Below are 22,084 nucleotides of genomic sequence, written 5' to 3' on the forward strand. Positions count from 1 at the left end.
GCATGCATTCTTCATTGGCTGCAAGTTGGCATTTATAGCACATAGCACAGATGCCTGTTGTATTGCATCAAGTTTACATTGAGCATCAAGTTTTTTAAAAAAATGAAATCATTATAAATTCTGGAAGTTTTTATGGTATAATTAAAATGTCTAACAGGATACCTCTGGGAAACTAAATGCAGTTTTACTATTTATAGAGCCAGCAGAGGTAGTGTTTCTTGCCAACTTTCATATCTTATGACCTATAAATTGCTCTTAATAGCTAATCTGTCATTCCAGCTTCTCATACCAGAAAGCTTGTTTTCTTATTAATCTGTTAATTTGCATCTGCAAAGGACATTTACAAATTCTTGATTTGAAAAGATTGCTGTATTAATGCTGTGCATTATAAACAATTTATCACCTGTGATAGTAACTCTTAGGTCTAGGCAATAGATCTTTCTGACATATTGTTCTTCCAACCCTAATATAATTTTGATAAAAATAATTATTATGAAAGCTCCTCTGGTCCCACAGCATTAGAAAAGGCTGACAGGTTACCATGGAGAAGCTGTAACTATCACTAACAGCTCTCTAAGCTCAGAGTAATAGAATCAAACCAACTATTCCCACTATTAAGGTAGAAAAGAATTTAGATATGTACAAATCACTATTTTCTATTCAGCAATGATTGCAAAATATACCTCCAACCCTAGGCTTAGGCATTGGAACAAACTGGTTAGATTGATGGTAGTAAAGCCAACACCAGCTATTGAGCACATACAGTGTGGAAATAATTTAAGACCATTAAAGACCATGTAATTAAAAATTTCCCTGTTTATGTGGTATTTAAGCCTCTTCTTTGTAGTCCATGGATGTGAGTTCACAGTTTTTAGAGATCCCATTCAGGAAGTTTTTTCCCTACCAAGATTCTTAATATTTAATTGTGTTTTTTGTGTGTATATTTCATTGATTGGTCCACTTTGATCCAAGAAGGATCTGTGGGAGCAAATCCTAAATTGGGAGAGATCAGAATAATGAAAGGATTAGGGCCAAATGATGAACTGAAACTAGGGCAGACTATGTTCATACTTTAGGATTCTATCTGGTTGTTAAAGGGAGGCTCTGCATCTGGTCACAAGCTTACTGGTGGCCCCGCAAAGAAGTAAATGTGATCACTTCAAAGATTCACATTTTTCTTAAGATAAAAACCACAGTAGCTGCTCGGTGGAAGCACTGAGATCTGAAAAAAAAATTTCCATCATCCTTGTAAAGATGATATTGGGTGATATCATGGCCAGTGTCTTCAATAATATAGATTATAAAATGTATTTGGTTATTCTTGTGCAATTAATTTTGTGTGACTATTGAGTAAGCAACTTAAAGTTTATGAACATTATTTAACCTTTTATATACAATTATTTCATCAGCTCAGTTGCATTAAGGGTAGATTTTCAGGCAGTAATACTCTCATTAAATAGAGAGTATATGTCATTTAAGACTAAACTCCAAGAACATGATTCAGTTTTCTGTTTCTACAGGTTTATTTTTGAGTAGCTATTGATTCTCCCTGAAAGCCCTGCAATCTGGATAAGTTACTACCAGGCAGACCTTTGTATCTAAATTAATACAAGTTTTCAAAGATTAGCTAAATCTCTGATTTTAGAACCTAATTCTTAAATTTGTTTTTTCTATAAAAATGTGCAAAATTTTATCATCTGGAGATCTGTGTTAATTGGCACATGTAGAATCACTAGATAGTGTTAACTATAACTATGATAACTGGAGCATGAAATTATTAATTTATGCTCAGTATTGTATTGGTCAGGATTGACCAGGATATACTACAATAACAATCTCAACATTTTGGTAGCTTAAAACAACAAAGGTTTATTTCTTGTGCCCACTGTATATTCATTACAGATCAGCCCAGGGATCTATTCCACATTGCCATCATTCTCCCTTGAAGATCAACTCTGTTGGAACAGTCTATAGCAAAGAGAATGTGGTGATACATGCATTGATTTCTAAAACTTTACCTGGAAGTGATCCTATTTATTAGCCACAGCAGGTCACATAGTCACCTACATCTGACTTCATGCAGGCAGCAATGTGTAATCTTACCTGCCTGGACAGAGAGAAGTCAGCATTTGTGAATGGCCTTAAAAACTACCCTAGGCCAGGCGTGGTGCCTCATGCCTGTAATCCCAACACTTTGGGAGGCTGAAGAAGGTGGATCACCTGAGGTCAGGAGTTCAAGACCAGCCTGGCCAACATGGTAAAACCCTATCTCTATTAAAAATACAAACATAAAAAAAAATTAGCTGTGCATGGTGGCACATACCTGTAATCCAAGCTACTTGGGAGGTTGAGGCAGGAGAATCATGTGACCCTGGGAGGCGGAGGTTGTAGTGAGCTGAGATTGTGCCACTGCACTCCAGGCCTGGGCGACAGAGCGAGACTCTGTCTCAAAAGGAAAAAAGAAAAAAAAAAACCAAAACCTACTTTAAGTATTGTTAGTGCTTAAAAAAAAACCTACTTAAAAGTATTATTAGTGCTTAAATTAGTGCTTAAAATTAGTGCAATTGTATTCTTTGTTAGGCATTATTTTATACAGTATTTTGTTGCTGTTGTGATTACAGATCTTCCTAGTTTTCATCTACTTCATGGAAATATGTGAAAGTACAAATGGTCATGTCGCTTCCCCACTTAAACCTTTTGTGGCTCCCATTCCCTATCTATGGGGATTGCAAATTCATCAATAGAGGCTAAACTATGTAGTCAAAAGAGCGCAAGGGCTAGAGTCTGACATATGTGGATCTGAACCCTGGTGTTGTTATTAATTGTGTACTTTTAGACATGCCACTTTATCTCTTTTGAGTCTTTGCCTCTTTGAGTCTAGACTTATCTCACCAATGGGTGAAATAATAATGTACACTTAAAAGGTTTGTTATAATAATCAATGAAACAACATATATGAAAAATGTTTTAGATTTTACAAACTGATGGACAGACAGAATTCATCTAAACTTACCTTTACAAACTCCTCTCCAGCCACTACCCCTGCTCCCAGGTATAAATGTCTTCTTATTCTTCAATCATAACACACTCCGACATACTTTGTGTCTTTGCTAATGCTGTTTCCGTTTCCTAGAATTACCCATTCCCCCAAGGAGGAAAACTCCAATTTATATATTTTCAAATTCCCTCCCCCTCCCCCTCCCCATCTCCCTCTTCCTCTTCCTCTCCTTCGACAGAGTTTCACTCTTGTTGCCCAGGCTGGTTTGCAATGGTGCCAACTCGACTCACTGCAACCTCTGCCTCCCAGATTCAAGCGATTATTCTGCCTCAACCTCCTGAGTAGCTGGGATTACAGGCATGCACCACTACGCTCGGCTAACTTACTTTTTCTTTCTTTCTTTCTCTCTTTCTCTTTCTTTCTTTCTTTCTTTCTTTCTTTCTTTCTTTCTTTCTTTCTTTTTCTTTCTTTCTTTCTTTCTTTTTCTTTCTTTCTTTCTTTCTTTCTTTCTTTCTTTCTTTCTTTCTTTCTCTCTCTCTCTCCTTCTCTCTCTCCTCATCTCTCTCTTCTCTCTCCTTCTCTCTCTCTTTCTCTCTCTCTTTCCCTCCCTCCCTCCCTCCCTCCCTCTTTCTTTCTTTCTTTCTTTCTTTCTTTCTTTCTTTCTTTCTTTCTTTCTTTCTTTCTTTCTTTCTTTCTTTCTTTCTTTCTTTCTCTTTCTTTCTTTTTCTTTTCTTTCTTTCTTTCTTTCTTTTCTTTCTTTCTTTCTTTTCTTTCTTTCTTTCGAGACGGGGTTTCACCATGTTAGTCAGGCTGTTCTCAAACTCCTGACCTCAGATGATCTGTCCATCTCGGCTTCCCAAAGTGCTGGAATTACAAGCGTGCGCCACCGCACCTGGCCCAATATACTTTTCTTCAAGCAGTTTTAGGTTTACAGAAAATTAAACAAATAGTGTAGAGTTTCCACATATCCTTTCTCTCTCCCCCAATCATTTTCTTCTGTTATTGATATCCTGTATTAGTATGGTACATTGTTACAACTGATGAACCAATATTGATATATAATTGTTAACTAAAGTTCAATATTTACATTAGGGTTCACTCTTTGTATTGTATAGTTCTGTGGGTTTTGACAAATTTATAATGTCATGTGTCCCGTATTACCATGCAGAATAGTTTCATTGCCCTAAAAATCCCCTGTGCTCCATCTTTTCTCCATTCCCCCAACTCCCTTGCAACTGCTGATCTTTTTATTCTCTCTATACATTTGGCTTTTTCAGAATGTAATATAGTTGGAATCATACAATATGTTGCCTGTTTAGACAAGCCTCTTTGACTAAGCAGTATACATTTAAAATTTCTTCCATTTCTTTTCACAGCTTGATAGATCATTGTTTTTAGCCCTGAATAATATTCCATTGTATGGATATCCCACAGTTTATTTCTGCATTCACCTTTTGAAAGATGTCTTATTTGCTTCCAGTTTTTAGCAATTATGAATAAAGCTGTTATAAACAGTCATGCACAGGTTTTTGTGTGGACACGTGTTCAACTCATTTTAGTTAATACCTGGGAGTACAGTTTCTGGAACACATCATAAGACCATGTTGAGTTTTCTAAGAAATGGCCAAACTGTCTTCCAAAGTGGCTGTATCATTTTTCATTCCTTCCAGCCATGAATGAGAGTTTCTATTGTTCCACGTTTTTGTCAGCATTTGATATTGTCAGTTCTTTTGGATTTTAGCTATTCTAATATGTAAGTAGTGTCATCTCATTGTTGTTTTAGTTTGCCGTTCCCTAATGACATACGATGTTGAACATCTTTCTATATGCTTCCTTGCTATCTGCATATCTTCTTTAATGAGATGTCTCTTCAGATATTTTGTTATTTTTTAACCAAGTTGTTTGTTTTCTTATTGAGCTTTTATATTTTTGATACAAGTCTTTTACCATATATGTGTTTTGCAAATATTTTCTCTCCATCTGTGGCTTGACTTTTCATTCTCTTAACACTATCTTTTGCATAGCACAGTTTTAAATACTAATGAAGTTCAACTTAATTTTTTCTTTCATTGAACATATTTTTGGTCTTATATCTAAAGGTCATGTAGATTTTCTCTGATATTGTCTTGGAATTTTGTAGCTTTGCAGTTTACATTTAGGTGTGATCAATTTTAAGTTAATTTTTGTTAAATGTGTAAGGTCTGTGTCTAAATTCATTTTTTTGCATGTGATGTCCAGTTGTTCTAGCAGCATTTGTTGAAAAGACTATCCTTTCTCCATGTGACTACCTTTGTATGCTGTCAAAGATTAGTTGTCATATTTAGGTGAGTCTGGAGAATTTTCATTTAAAAAATTTTATTTCTCTTTTTAATGGATACATTGTAATTGTACATATTTATGGTGTACAATTTAATGTTTGGATACATATCTATGTTGTATAATAATCCAGTCATAGTTGTGTATCCATTACCTCATGCATTTACCATTTATTTGTGGTGGAAACATTCAAAAGCCTCTGTTCTAGCTGTTTTGTAATATACAGTATTTTATTGTTAGCCATAGTCACCTTACTGTGCAGTAGAACGCCAGAATTTATTCCTCCCATCTAATTGTAACTTTGTACCTGTTAACCAACCCCGCAGAATCCTCCCTTTTTTCTTCCCCTGCAGTCTCTAGCAAGGACTGTTCTACTCTCTGCTTCTAGAGTACCAACTTTTTTTTTTTTTTTTTTTTTTTTTTTTTTCAGATTCCACATAGGAATGAGATCATGCATAATTTGTCATTCTTTGTCTGGCTTATTTCACTTAACACAATGTTCTCCAGGTTCGTCCATGTTGTCACAAATGACAGGATTTTAATTTTCTTGTGATGGAATCATATTTTATTGTATATGCATACCACGTTTTCTGTATCCATTCATCTCTTGTTGGACACTTAGGTTGATACCCTATCTTGGCCATTGTAAATAGTGCTACAGTGAACATGGGAATGCAGATAATCTCTTTGACATACGGATTTTATTTACTTTGGATATATAACCAGTATTGGGATTGCAGAATCATATGGTAGTTCTATTTTTTTGTTTCTCGAGGAGGGAGCTTCCACTTTGTTTTTTATAATGGTTGTATTGTTTTACAAGTCCACCAGTAGCATGTAAGCATTCCCTTTTCTCCAAAACCTCACCAACACTTGTTTTCATGTATCTTTTTATAATAGCCTTTGTAACTGGTATCTCATTGTGGTTTTTATTTGCATTTCCTTGATTAGTGATGTTGAACATTTTTTTTCTCATACCTGTTGGCCATTTATATGTCTTCTTATGAGAAATGTTTATTAAGGTCTTTTGCCCTTTTTTTTTTTTTTTTGAGACAGAGTTTTGCTCTTGTTGCCCAGGCTAGAGGGCAGTGGCGCCATCTCAGCTCACTGCAACCTCTGCCTCCCTGGTGCAAGCGATTCTCTTGTTTCAGCCTCCTGAGTAGCTGGAATTATAAGCATGCACCACCATGCCTGGCTAATTTTTTGTATTTTTAGTAGAGATGGGGTTTCACCATGTTGGCCAGGCTGGTCTCGAACTCCTGACCTCAGGGGATCCACCTGCCTCGGCCTCCCAAACTGCTGGGATTACAGGTGTGAGCCACCAGGCCCGACCTGCCCATTTTTTAATTGGGTTATTTTGTTTTTGTCTTGTTGAGTTGTTTAAGTTCCTTACATATTCTGGATATTAATCCCTTATCAGGTGTATAGTTTGCAAATATTTTCTTCCATTGTATAGATTGTCTCTTTACTCTCTTAATAGTTTCCTTTGCTGTGAAAAGTTTTTAGTTTGAGGTAATCTCATTTGTCTATTTTTGGTTTTGTTGCCTGTGCTTTTGAGCTCATGTTTTAAAAATCCTTGCCCAGCCCAATTTCATGAAGCTTTTTCACTATGTTTTCTTCTAGCAGTTTCATAGTTTCAGGTTTTATAGCTAAGTCTTTAATCTATTTTGAATTGATTTTTGTATATGGTGAGAGGAGTCTAGTCTCATCCTTCTGCATGTTAATATTCAATTTTCCCAGCACTTTTTTTTTTTTTTTTTTGAAGAGACTACCTTTTTTTTCCAATGTATGTTCTTGGCAACTTTGTCAAAAATCAGTTGGCTATAGGTACATGAATTTATTTCTGGGCCTAGAGAATTTTCTTGAATGCAAGAATGAATGAACAAAGGAACAAACCAACCAACAGACTCCAAACACTCCAATGCCGGCCTAAACTTTCACTCTTTGAAGTAAAGTGCATTTACCAAGATTATGTGTTGGATATACACCTAATTGTATATGTGTTGGATATACATCTAATTGTATATGTGTTGAATTATGTATTGGATATGTGTTGGATTCCAAAATGTCCCTAAGTAAAGGGTGGATTTTTCTTAGTTTTTCTTCTTCTTAAGAGATGGGGTTTCGCTCTGTCCTCCAGGCTGGAGTGCAGTGGTGTGATCATAGCTCCCTGTAGCCTCAAACTCCTGGGCTCAAACAGTCTTCCTGCCTCAGCCACCCCAGTAACTGGGATTACAGGTGCCCACCAGTGGTGCTGCACTACAAGGGTGAATTTTCTTATGCATATATTTGCAGAAGAGCAGTATGAATCATATGCTGGTCTTCAGTATATGAAGTTGATGACATTTTTTACCATCAGTGGGGCAAGCTTCTTGTATTGTCTTTTTAGTTGTGGTGACATAACCTTATGGTTTATTTTCTGGTTATCTTCTATCACATCTTTGAAATGAATAAAAGCTAAGTGAGTATTATCTTGGGTGGGATAGGAAGAAAAACTAAAATCTAAAATTTTTGAGCATCTTGTTATTGCTGAGTTCTGAACCAGGGTCATTATAAATACTATATTATTTAGTACTCGTGAAGGCTCTGTAAGATATTAACATTCCCATTTTACAGATGAGGAAACTAAGTCTCAAAGATGTTCCAAATGTGTGTTATCACAGTGTGTTATTTGAATCAGTGAGTGCCTGATTCCAGAGTCTATACTTATTCTTCTATGTATCTCTGCCTATTGGGTTCTGGGCAGTTAATCTAGGACTTTGGGTTTATGGGCACTGAACTGGCAGAGAACACACGGAACATGTAGATTCGGGCAGTAAAAAAGAAATGCTATATTTCTGGTACTAGCTGCAGGTACATTTCCCATTTTTCCAATGGCATGTAGTGAATCAATCAGCAATTATATTGAATATTCTGTGTATAACACTATAAGCATGTAATCCTCCCACAAAATGTAACCCTTATGAAAAATACATATGGTAAGGGAGAAACATGCTAGATGGAAGGAAAACGTGTTTAAATCTTCAGCATAATATTTAATGGCAGTGTCATCGATGTGGTTATAGTTTGGGTAGTTTAAACTTTATTTCTCAAACTAAAAACCTTTAAAGGTGGTTTGAAGAAATATGAACAAATTTCTTACTCTAGTTTTATATCACATGAAACTAACTTGTCAGATGCAATTCTTCTGTAAATATTCAGGTCACAGAGCAAGAGGTAACTGATCCTATGTGCCTAAATCTGCAGCTGGAAATTATACTTTGGCAAGAACATGAGTAATTTATATCTTGTAGAAAGAGAAAAATATTGTCTTATTCCAACCAGATAGTTTGTTAGCATAACTGTTTGTATGCATTTTAGTATTCAAATACAGATGTTCCAGAATATTTCCACTGTGGGAAGCAGCTGCTGCTATTCTAGCACAGAAATCTCAAAGATATTAATATACAAAGGCAGCATGAACCTTGGTGGCAAATGCAGCATCTGCTTGAGGTGGGGCCTATGATTCCCCATAGATAGTGGGTCTTCAGATTCTCATTAACAGCCTGAAACCATGTTTCAGATCTAAGCTTATTCTACAGGAACAGGAACAAAGACAAGTGATTAATTTGTAATTCACTTAGCTGATAAATATCATCACATGTTATTTGCCCAGGGGCTGTAAAACACTGGACTTTATTTCCTGTAGCAACTGATAGGAATATAGATGTTTGGTCATAATGATTGATGTTTTCAGTTGCCATTACTAGCTTCTGCTTGCTAACAGAACTCAGCCCAGTCATCTTGCAGTCATAAAACATCCATCTACACCTTAGTGATGCATTCACAGAGCACTTTATAGTTTACTAAAGGCACTCACACGCACTGCTTCATCTGATGCCATCTCAGCCCTGTGAAGTATGTACAGTATTGTCATTAGCAACATTTTACAAATAAAGAAAACAGGAGTGAAGAAGTAAAAGACTTATTAGTGTTACATAGCCAGGGCCTCTGATGCTAAATCCTGTTCCATTCTTATACTGTACCAAGCTGCCTCTCTAGTTTCAGAGGCAGTGATGTGTGCTTCATAAATTACATCCTTTCTAGAGATACTGACTTCCAGGACACCCGTCATGAAGAGTCCCAGCCTGGCAGCACTGCCTGGTAACTGGAGGATGCCAGGAAAGAGCCAGTGTAATAATCTTTCCCTTTTTCCCCCACACCCCAGAGGAGAAATGCCTAAATATTCCCTTCCTTATGTTCAGAGAGCTTTAGCAAGCAGCTCCTATGTCTCCCTGGCATTTAGAGAAATGAAGAACCAGAAGCAGAAGATCCCAGGGCTATCATTTGGAGTTGCCATAAACCAGAAGTTCCTGAGAACAGCGACGCCTGGGGTGTTGTGCCTGCCCCGAGACCTATAAATCTATCGCATGCAGTGTTCAAAGGCTCATGGCCTCCAACCAGATCTACTATTTGGAATTATCTAGTGAATTATTTATGGTTTACATATTTGACAGGGGCTCATGGCTGGGTTTGAAAATACTCTGTTCCTGGCTTGCTGCTTGGGCCTAAAAATGTCTGGAAAACCAAGGCTCAGAGAAGTTAAGTTGCTAAAGCTCTCAGAGCTAGTAAAGGGCAGTGCAGTTCTGAACAAGGTGTATCTGATTCTAAGCTACAATAATTCCATAGTCAAAGAGCCTGCATGTTTTGCTTTGAGGGTAACAAAGATTTCTGGGTAGGAGTGGGTTGTGTCCTCCCTAGTCAGGTGGTGGAGAACCCACAAAGAATAAGGGAGGACCAACTACTGAAGTAGAGGAAGGAGGCTGAGTCTCTAGGCCTGCAGCAAAGGAGGAAAAAAAGATTTGGGGGATAGAGTATGGGTGGAGGTAGAAGCAGTAGAAAGTCCCTTATACAATGTGTTGACATGAAGTCCTAACCTCAGCCCCAAAGAGGCTCACAAAGTAGAAGCTTGAGGCCAGTACACGTACAAGTGACATGCTCTTTGTTGACTTCATTGCTGCTTCTGCCAGAAGCACACTGCTGCAGCATTGTGACTTGCATGGAATTGTTTCTGCTCTCCACCACTCAGAAAAAAAGAAACAGAAAAGTAAATTTCTAAGTATTTATTTCCTCTCTATTTTCTAAGTCTTTTTGTTAGAACATCTGTGAAATGATAAAAGCAACTTAAAACAATATGGGGCTTTTTTTTTTTTTTTTTTGCAAATATGCTATTTGCAAGCACCACTGCACGTTGTACACATGTACCCTAGAACTTAAAGTATAATAATAACAATAAAAAATTATAAGAAGGGCAAAAAAAAAAAAAAGTGTCCCCAGTCATTTTGATCAAGAACTGCTATTTCATAGGCAAAGAAAATAGGGTAGAAAATCACTTATATCTATAAAATATTAATAAAAGTGTTCTGAAGTGCACAGACATAGAACACATTTCGTAAAGAAATGCCCTTACTCCAGGAGGGACAGCATCCCCTCCTTGTTATTCCCTAGCCAGGAGGCCCTTAGGAAAATTACTTGCCTATATGTAACAGAGTACACCCTTTGTTCTGGCAGGATCACATACTCACTTACTAAGAGAGAGCATCATGAAGAAAGGCAGCCACATGGCTCTAGCCATAGGCAGGTAATGAAGGAAAGAAAGGGTAGGCAAGCTTCCAAGTTTTAGGATAAAAAGAAGGGCAGAAAAATCCCAGCATAACTTCCCTTTTATATCTGCAAAGAAATTAGAAACCAAGGACTAGAATATAAGACTGCAAGTATTTAAGATTCTAGAAACCATGTAACATCTCCTGTATTTTCGTTGTCCCTTTGTGGTTCACTACACCAGCATAGAGTCAGTTTCATTAAAACCTTTAAGATAAAAAGGGTTTGCATACTTTTCCTTGGCCAAAATAAGAAGAAAAAAAAAAAGAATGAGTGGCAAGCAATGTGAGAGGACTAGGAAGATGGCATCTCTCTGCACAGAGAGGCTGGGATTAGAAGCGCTTCTAGGGAGGAAAAGAAATGCTTGAAGAGCCAGCGTGAGCCTGAAAAGGGGTGGTGAGGCTTAATGGAGACCACCCCACTCAGAGTGCAGTGCAGGTTGTAACCCACCCATTTTTTTCCTCTGAGACTCATCCAAATCTAAGCCCTCCACAGTAACCAACACTGATGAAGTTACATTGAAGGAACAAAGATAAGAGAGCAGGACCCTCTCCAGTAAGCCCTGGGTCACAAAATCATCAGCATCATGGTAAACATCTCTCTTACCATTAAGATATCCATTTACTGTGGAAGAAGACAAGAATAGAAAAATACCCAGGAGTGCAAAAAGCCAAGCATGGATTTCTCTTATGAATTTCCTGTGGTCTGTTATATGTAGTAATTAATTTTGATTTTCTTTTTCTTTTTCTTTTTCTTTTTTTTTTTTTTGAGATGGAGTCTCACTCTGTCACCACACAGGCTGGAGTGCAGTGGCATGATCTTGGCTCACTGCAAGCTCTGCCTCCCAGGTTCATGCCATTCTCCTGTCTCAGCCTCCCGAGTAGCTGGAACTACAGGTGCCCGCCACCATGCCCAGCTAATTTTTTTTTGTATTTTTAATAGAGACGGGGTTTCACCGTGTTAGCCAGGATGGTTGCAATCTCCTGACCTCGTGATCCACCCACCTCGGCCTCCCAAAGTGCTGGGATTACAGGCGTGAGCCACCACACCCGGCCTAATTTTGATTTTTTAATACATTTTCTTATACCACAGAGGTCAATAGGTATTAACAGAGATGTAATATCGTAATTAATATTAGAAATGTCAATGAGTCTTTAAAATGAAGGCTATATGTAATACAACTTGTTTCTAGGAAGATTAGGTATAGAAAGTTACTGATTAAAGTATCATTGTTTTTTATTAGGAACTTGCTGTTTGGATGTGTTCTTTATCAATTCTGCGTAGGTCTGTGGAAAACTGATAGAAGTACCATTAGCAATTGGATTGGATAATTACAAGCAACCTGTAAAATTTTATCTGCCAAAACATACAAAACCATTCTGATGTGTTTTCATTTCTCCACTTTATGCTTTTCTCTTCAGGCTGCTTCATCAGCTTTGAGCAGTCTGGGCCATGTGTACACAGCCATTGGAGACTACCCCAATGCACTGGCCAGTCACAAACAGTGTGTTCTTCTTGCCAAGCAATCCAAAGATGAACTTTCTGAAGCCCGAGAACTTGGCAACATGGGAGCTGTGTATATTGCCATGGGTGACTTTGAGAATGCTGTGCAGTGCCATGAACAGCATCTGAAGATAGCCAAGGACCTGGGGAACAAGCGAGAAGAGGCCCGGGCCTACAGCAACCTGGGCAGTGCCTATCACTACCGAAGGAACTTTGACAAGGCCATGTCTTACCACAACTATGTCCTGGAGCTGGCCCAGGAGTTGATGGAGAAGGCTATTGAGATGCGGGCCTATGCTGGACTAGGCCATGCTGCCAGGTGCATGCAGGATTTGGAGAGAGCTAAACAGTACCATGAGCAGCAGCTGGGCATTGCTGAGGATCTCAAGGACCGGGCTGCAGAGGGGCGAGCATCCTCCAATCTGGGTAAGAACAGGGTTGCCTGCAAGAGCCGAGGTCAAAGTCATGAGCTGGAAATAGCTGGAGTAGATCACTATCTTTTAGAGGAATCTGTGTGTTTATATTTAAAAGAATATCCTTATTGTGTGTGCTCTTTTCCTTTTATTTTTGAGACAGGGTCTTCGTCTGTCACTGAGGATGGAGTACACATGCCAAGGATGGTGTGGCACAACCACACCTCACTGCAGTGATCTTCCCACCTCAGCCTCCCTAGTAGCTGGGACGACAGGCACACACACCACACCTGGCTATTTTTTTTTATTTTTTGTAGAGACAGGGATCTTCTTATGTTGCCCAGGCTGATCTTGAACTCCTGGGCTCAAGCGATCCCCCCACCTCGGCCTTCCAAAGTGCTACAATTAAAGGTATGAGCCACCATGCCTGACCTCTTTCTTTAGATATATTTCCTTGGAGCCTGCCTTCTCTAAATCACACAATTCTTCCTGTCATCATAGTGCTGTAAGGATTAGAATTCTGAAATACTGGAAAAACAAAACATCCCAACCTTTTAATCTGTAGAGAGAGAAGAGCAACCAGATTTATCTAATTAGAGAGAAGAGACATGAAATGATGATATAGGCTATGTTTGGTTTAAATGAAAGAGAAGCTGCTAAGCAGTCATCAATAGATGAGAACGTTTCTGAAAGGATTTTTCCTTACAGGGATTTCTTTACTTGGTGAATTAACCGCACAGGAAATGCATTTTTTCCTCAAAATTATGTGATTCAAAAAATAATATTGATAGTTTTAATATAAATGCAAAATTATTTTCATGAAAGATCTATTTAAAGATGATAGATTTACAATTGCTGTTTTGATAGTACTTGGTTACAATTAAAACATTTATAATTTGGGGGAATTTACATGTAGTGGTAAAAGACAACAAGTAATTGGTAACTGGCAATTTTTTAGAAGATAATTTTTTATCCCTGTCTTCAAATAGATGTGGGTACATAATGAATGGAAGATGTGTTTGGAAGTATGAGCTAAACTTATCCCTGTGCCTGGAGCCACATGGTTTGTTCTTTGCCTATAGGGATTCAGGATGGGGAGAGGACAAAGAGAGGGTGACCTTATTGCTATGCTTATCAGATATGAGTAGCAGCAAAATGTAAAACTTAGCCACGTTCCTTCCCTCCCTCCCTCCCTTCCTTCGTTCCTTCCTTCCTTCGTTCGTTCCTTCCTTCCTCTTTCTTCCTTTCTTCTTTCCTTTCTTTCTTCCCTTCCCTCCCTCCCTCACTCCCTTCCTGTCTTCCTCCATTCCTGCCTTCCTTTTCCCTTCCCTCCCTTCCCCTCCTCTACCCTTTCCTTCCCTCTCCTCCCCTTCCCTTTCCAAGACAGGTTCTCCATCTGTTACCTTGGCCTGAATACAGTGGCACAATCATGGCTCACTGCAGCCTCAAACTCCTGGGCCAAAGTGATCCTCCCACCTCAGCCTCCCAAGTAGCTAGAACCATAGGCGCAGCGCATGCCACTTCGACCAGCTAATTTCTTTCTTTCTTTGTAGAGTCATGGTCTCACTATGTTGCCCAAGCTGGTCTGAAACTCTTGGGCTCAAACAACCTGCCCATGGTGGGCATCAGCCACCATGCCCAGCTAATTTTCATTTGTTGTTTTGTTGTTGTAATGAGGCCTTGTTATGTTCCTCAGGCTAGTCTCAAGCTCCTGGCCTCAAACGATCATCTCATCTTGGCATCCAAAGTGTTGGGATGACAGGCATAAGCCACTGCACTTGGTGATTCTTTTTTTTTTTATAATACAAGCATTTACAGATACAAAATTTTCTCTAAACACTACTTGACCTGCATCCCATAATTTTTTATGTATTACGTTCACGTTTATTGAGTTTTTAACATCTTCTGAGTTGGTTTGTGACTTCTCTTTGACTCATGAAGTGTTTAATGTAAAAATATTTGGGGTTTTTCTCTGACAGAAAATCAGCAGTGATCTCTTCATGGCTGAGTTGAAAGATCTTTTGACATTTCTAAATTTCCCTAATCAGTATCAGTAGTTGACATGCTCTGCTAATTTTTCTGTGAAATTCTCTTCTCTTTAGGTTTCTGTGAAACACCACTGTTCTGATTTTCTTCCTGGCTGCTCCTTCTGTATCTTCTGCATTGACTTTTTAATGCTCCCTTCAAAAAACAAACAATTTTTAAAAATTACAAAAGTGGCACTTAGTTTTGTAAAAAATTCTTACCATATAAAAGTTTATAAAATAGAAAAAGGAGGCTCACCCCTTCACATTAATATCTTCCCTTGTCCCACTCCTCAGAGTCAACTATTGTTAATAATTTGGTTATAATCTTTCCAGACCTTTGTACTACATACATAAACACATGTCAGTGCAAACATATATGTAAATATATACATGTGTGTATAGATTGTTCCCTTTCCAAATCTTGGTTTGTAACATACATACTTTTCTGAAGCTGCCTTTTTTACTCTGCCTCCTCTCCTAGGCTTCCCTCTATCTCATTATTCAGATATCCTATATTATTTTAATAGCTCCTTTCCATTGTATTGCCACTTGTTAAATGTGGGAGTTGTCATATTTTTTATTGCTATTATATATTTATATTTATGTATTTAGATGATAAATACATTATTATTCTTTTTTTTAATTATACTTTAAGTTCTAGGGCACATGTGCACAACGTGCAGGTTTGTTACATATGTATACTTGTGCCATGTTGGTGTGCTGCACCCATCAACTCGTCAGTGCCCATCAACTCGTCATTTACATCAGGTATAACTCCTAGTGCTATCCCTCCCCCCTCCCCCCTCCCCATAATAGGCCCTGGTGCGTGATGTTCCCCTTCCTGTGTCCAAGTGATCTCATTGTTCAATTCCCACCTATGAGTGAGAACATGCGGTGTTTGGTTTTCTGTTCTTGCGATAGTTTGCTGAGAATGATGGTTTCCAGCTGCATCCATGTCTCTACAAAGGACATGAACTCATCCATTTTTATGGCTGCATAGTATTCCATGGTGTATATGTGCCACATTATCTTAATCCAGTCTGTCACTGATGGACATTTGGGTTGATTCCAAGTCTTTGCTATTGTGAATAGTGCTGCAATAAACATACATGTGCATGTGTCTTTATAGCAGCATGATTTATAATCCTTTGGGTATATACCCAGTAATGGGATGGCTGGGTCATATGGTACTTCTAGTTCTAGATCCTTGAGGAATCGCCATACTGTCTTCCACAATGGTTGAACCAGTTTACAATCCCAGGAACAGTGTAGAAGTGTTCCTATTTCTCCACATCCTCTCCAGCACCTGTTGTTTCCTGACTTTTTAATGATTGCCATTCTAACTGGTGTGAGATGGTATCTCATTGTGGTTTTGATTTGCATTTCTCTGATGGCCAGTGATGATGAGCATTTTTTCATGTGTCTGTTGGCTGTATGAATGTCTTCTTTTGAGAACTGTCTGTTCATATCCTTTGCCCACTTTTTGATGGTTTTTTTTTTTTTCTTGTAAATTTGTTTGAGTTCTTTGCAGGTTCTGGATATTAGCCCTTTGTCAGATGAGTAGATTGCAAAAATTTTCTCCCATTCTGTAGGTTGCCTGTTCACTCTGATGGTAGTTTCTTTTGCTGTGCAGAAGCTCTTTAGTTTAATTAGATCCCATTTGTCAATTTTGGCTTTTGTTGCCGTTGCTTTTGGTGTTTTAGACATGAAGTCCTTGCCCATGCCTATGTCCTGAATGGTATTACCTCGGTTTTCTTCTAGGGTTTTTATGGTATTAGGTCTAACATTTAAGTCTCTAATCCATCTTGAATTAATTTTCGTATAAGGAGTAAGGAAAGGATCCAGTTTCAGCTTTCTACTTATGGCTAGCCAATTTTCCCAGCACCATTTATTAAATAGGGAATCCTTTCCCCATTTCTTGTTTTTCTGAGGTTTGTCAAAGATCAGATGGCTGTAGATGTGTGGTATTATTTCTGAGGACTCTGTTCTGTTCCATTGGTCTATATCTCTGTTTTGGTACCAGTACCATGCTGTTTTGGTTACTGTTGCCTTGTAGTATAGTTTGAAGTCAGGTAGCGTGATGCCTCTAGCTTTGTTCTTTTGACTTAGGATTGTCTTGGCAATGCGGGCTCTTTTTTGATTCCATATGAACTTTAAAGCAGTTTTTTCCAATTCTGTGAAGAAACTCGTTGGTAGCTTGATGGGGATGGCATTGAATCTATAAATTACCTTGGGCAGTATGGCAATTTTCACGATTTTTAGTTTATTTGCGCTGGGTACATAGTTCCTCCTTTAGCTCTGAGAAGTTTGATCAACTGAAGCCTTCTTCTCTCAACTCGTCAAAGTCATTCTCTGTTGCTGGTGATGAGCTGTGTTCCTTTGGAGGGGGAGATACGCTCTGATTTTTTGAATTTCCAGCTTTTCTACACTGCTTTTTCCCCATCTTTGTGGATTTATCTGCCTTTGGTCTTTGATGATGGTGACGTACTGATGGGGTTTTGGTGTGGGTGTCTTTTCTGTTTGTTAGTTTTCCTTCTAACCGTCAGGACCCTCAGCTGTAGGTCTGTTGGAGATTGCTTGAGGTCCACTCCAGACCCTGTTTGCCTGGGTATCAGCAGCGGAGGCTGCAGAAGATAGAATATTGCTGAACAGCGAGTACTGCTGTCTGATTCTTGCTCTGGAAGCTTCGTCTCAGGGGTGTACTCCGCCCTGTGAGGTGTTGGTCTGCACCTAGTGGGGGATGTCCCCCAGTTAGGCTACTCAGGGGTCAGGGACCCACTTGAGCAGGCAGTCTGTCCATTCTCAGATCTCAACCTCCGTGCTGGGAGATCCACTGCTCTCTTCAAAGCTGTCAGACAGGGTCATTAATATCTGCAGAGATTTCTGCTGCTTTTTGTTTAGCTATGCCCTGTCCCCAGAGGTGGAGTCTACAGAGACAGGCAGGCCTCCTTGAGCTACGGTGGGCTCCACCCAGTTCGATATTCCTGGAGGCTTTGTTTACCTACTCAAGCCTCAGCAATGGCGGGCGCCCCTCTCCCAGCCTTGCTGCTGCCTTGCAGTTAGATCTCAGACTGCTGCGCTAGCAATGAGGCAGGCTCTGTGGGCGTGCAACCCTCTTGGCCAGGTGTGGGATTTAATCTCCTGGTGTGCCATTTGCTAAGACCCTTTCTAAAGGGCAGTATTAGGATGGGAGTTACCCGATTTTCCAGGTGTTGTGTGTCTCAGTTTCTAAAGGGATTCCCTTCCCCCTTGCGCTTCCCAGATGAGGCGATGCCTCGCCCTGCTTCAGCTCTCGCTGGTCCGACTGCACCAGCTGACCAGCACTGATTGTCAGGCACTCCCCAGCGAGATGAACCCGGTACCTCAGTTGAAAATGCAGAAATCACCCGTCTTCTGTGTCGCTGGCGCTGGGAGCTGGAGCCTGGAGCTGTTCCTATTCAGCCATCTTGCTCCGGAATCGGAGTTGTCATATTTTGTTCCTTGATTCTTTTCTGTTCTTTCTTTGTATATGTCCTTTTATCATTTTTACCCCCAACCTTTTAAAAAAAATTTCTGTGGGTACATAGTAGGTACCCGTTGTGGAGTACATGAGATGTTTTGATACAGGCATGCAATGTGAAATAATCACATCATGGAGAATGGGGTATCCATCCCACAAGCATTTATTCTTTGTGTTACAAAAAATCCAATTACACTTTTTAGTTATTTTCAAATGTACAATTAAGTTTCCATTGATTATAGTCATCCTGTTGTGCTATCAAATAGCAGGCCTTATTCATCCTTTCTACTTTTTGTTACCCATTAGCCATTCCCACTGCTCCCTGCGGTGCCCCTACTACCCTTCCCAGCCTCTGGTAACCATCCTTCTACTATTTATGTCCCTGAGTTCAATTGTTTTGATTTTTAGATCCCACAAAGAAGTGAGAACATGCAATGTTTGTCTGTTTGTGCTTGGCTTATTTCACTTGACATAATGACCTCCAGTTCCATCAATATTGTTGCAAATGATGACAGGATCTTATTCTTTTTCTATGGCTGAATAGTACTCCATTATGTACATGTACCACATTTTCTTTATCTGTGCATCTGTTGATGAACACTTACATTGCTCCAAAGCTTAGCTATTGTGAACAGTGCTGCAAAAAAAAATTGGAGTATAGATATCTCTTCGACATACTGATTTCCTTTCTTGTGGGTATATACCCAGCAGTGGGATTGCTGAATCATATGGTAGCTCTCTATTTTTTTTTTTTTGAGACAGAGTCTCACTCTGTAACCCAGGCTGGAGTGCAGTGGTGTGATCTTGGCTCACTGCAACCTCTGCCTCCTGCGTTCAAGTGATTTTCCTGCTTTAGCCTCCCAGGCAGCTGGGACTACAGGCGCGCACCACCATGTCTAACTAATTTTTGTATTTTTTAGTAGAGACAGGGTTTCACCATATTGGCCAGGCTGGTATTGAACTCCTGACCTCATGATCCGCCTGCCTCGGCCTCCCAAAGTGCTGGGATTACAGTCGTGAGCCACTGCGCCCGGCCGGTAGCTCTATGTTTAGTATTTTTGATTAACCTCCAAACAGTTCTCCATAGTGGTTGTACTAATTTACATTCCCACCATCAGTGTGCTAGGATTCCCTTTTCTCCACATCCTTGCCAGCATTTGTTATTGCCTGTCCTTTGGATATAAGCCACTTTAGCTGGAGTGAGATATCTCATTGTAGTTTTGGTTTCCATTTCTGTAGTGATCAGTGATGTTGAGCACCTTTTCTTATGCCTGTTTGCCATTATGTGTCTTCTTTTGAGAAATGTCTATTCAAATATTTTGCCCATTTTTAAATCAGATTATTAGATTTTTTCCTGTAGAGTTGTTTGAGTGCCTTATATTTTCTGGTTATTAATCCCTTGTCAAATGGGTAGTTGACAAATATTTTCTCCCATTCTGTGGGTTGTCTCTTCACTTTGTTGACTGTATCCTTTGCTGTGCAGAAACTTTTTAACTTGATGTGATCCCACTTGTCCATTTTTGCTTTTGTTGCCTGTGCTCATGGGGTATTGCTCAAGAAATTTTTGCCCAGACCAATGTCCTGGAGATTTTCTCCAGTGTTTTCTTATAGTAGTTTCATAGTTTGAGGTCATAGATCTAAAGTCTTTAATCAGTTTTGATGTGATTTTTAGATATGGCAAGAGATAGGGGTCTAGTTTCATTCTTCTGCATATGATATCCAGTTTTCCCAGTACCATTTATTGAAGAGACTGTCTTTTCCCAGTGTATGTTCTTGGCACCTTTGTCAAAAATGAGTTCACTGTTGGTGTGTGGATTTGTTTCTGGGTTCTCTATTCTGTTCCATTGCTCTATGTGTCTGTTTTTATACCATTACAGGCTGCTTTGGTTACTATAGCTTTGTAGTATAATTTGAAATCAGGTAATGTGATTCTTCCAGTTTTCTTATTTTTCCTTAGGATAGCTTTGGCTATTCTGGGTCTTTTGTGGTTTCATGTAAATATTAGGATTGATTTTTTCTATTTCCTTGAAGAATGTCATTAGTATTTTGATATGGATTGCATTGAATCTGTAGATTGCCTTAGGTAGTATGGATATTCTAACAATATTGATTCTTCCAATCCATGAATGTGGAACATTTTTCCAGTTTTTAGTGTCCTCCTCAGTTTCTTTCATGAGTGTTTTATAGTTTTCATTATAGAGCTATTTCACTTATTTGGTTAATTCCTAGGCATTTAATTTTATGTATGGCTATTGTAAATGAGATTACTTTCTTATTTCTTTTTTAGATTATTAACTGTTGGCATATGGAAATGCTGCTGATTTTTGTATGTTGATTTTGTATCCTGCAACTTTGCGGACTTTATCAGTTCTAGTGGTTTTTTTGATAGAGTCTTTAGATTTTTCTAAGTATAAGATCATGTCATCTGCAAACAAGGATGATTTGATTTCTTCCATTTAAGTTTGGATGTCCTAAATTTCTTCCTCTTGTCTGACTGCTCTAGGTAGGACCTCCAGTAGTATGTTGAATAACAGTGGTGAAAGTGGGCATCCTTGTCATGTTCCAGATACTAGAGGAAAGGCATTCAGATTTTCCCCATTTAGTATGATAGTAGCTGTGGATCTCTTGTATATTGCTTTTATTATGTTGAGGTATGTTCCTTCTATATCCCATTTTTTTGAGCGTTTTTATGAAGAGATGTTGAACTTTATCAAATACTTTTTCAGCATCAATTGAAATGGCCTTCATTTTGTTGATATGATGTATCACATTGATTGATTTGTGTTTATTGAACCATCCTTGCATCTCTATGATAAATCCCACTATGTCATGATGAATAATCTTTCTAATATTTTGTTGAATTTGGTTTGCTAGTATTTGGCTGAGGATTTTGGTATCAATATTCATCAGAGATATCGGCCTGTAGTTTGATGTGCCTTTGGTGTTTGTATCAGGGTAATACTGGCCTCATAGAATGAATTTGGAAGTATTCTCTTCTTTGTTTTTTGGAACAGTTTGAGTAGGATTGGTATTAGTTCCTCTTTAAATGTTTGTTAGAATTCATCAATGAAGCCATTGAAGCCATCAGGTCCTGGGCTTTTCTTTACTGGGAGACTTTATTACAGCTTTAATCTCATTACTTGCTATCAGTCTGTTCAGGTTTTGGATTTCTTCGTATTTCAATCTTGGTAGGTTGTATGTATCTAGGAATTTGTCCATTTCATCTAGATTTTCCAACTTAATTGGCATATAGTTGCTCATAGTAGCCACTAATGATCCTTTGGATTTCTGCAGTATCAGTTGTAATGTCTCATTTTTTATTTCTGATTTTATTTATTTGTATCCTCTCTTTTTTAGTATGGCTAAAGGTTTGTCAGTTTTGTTTAACTTTTCAAACAACCAACTTTTATTTCATTTATCTTTTGTATTTTCTTAATTTCAAATTCATTTATTTCTGCTCTGATCTTTATTTTTTTCCTCTACTAATTTTGGTTTTGATTTGCTCTTGCTTTTTAGTCCTTTAAGATGCATCATTAGATTGTTTATTTGAAGTTTTTCTTCCTTTTTGAGGTAGTCACTTATACCTATAAATTTAATACTGCTTTTGCTGCATCCCATAGGTTTTGTACCCCCAACCTTTGACAACTGCTCCAGTATACAGTGTTTCCAACTCTGTATTCACCAGCTC

At 38.6% G+C, this 22,084-nt stretch overlaps 1 protein-coding gene across 10 annotated transcripts in view; it reads left to right on the plus strand.

The window, feature by feature from the left end:
• The window catches only part of TTC28 (tetratricopeptide repeat domain 28), a 727,080-nt gene that overhangs the window by 534,309 nt on the left and 170,687 nt on the right, over positions 1–22,084 (plus strand). For all 10 annotated transcript variants that reach the window (XM_005567710.4, XM_045364300.2, XM_015457345.4 and 7 more), the window contains one exon: positions 12,376–12,883. In XM_005567710.4, the coding sequence (XP_005567767.3) occupies positions 12,376–12,883 (508 nt within the window). The remainder of the gene's footprint in view (positions 1–12,375; positions 12,884–22,084) is intronic.

Source organism: Macaca fascicularis, chromosome 10 (genome assembly GCF_037993035.2).
Source record: "Macaca fascicularis isolate 582-1 chromosome 10, T2T-MFA8v1.1".
Classification (NCBI taxonomy): Eukaryota; Metazoa; Chordata; class Mammalia; order Primates; family Cercopithecidae; genus Macaca; species Macaca fascicularis.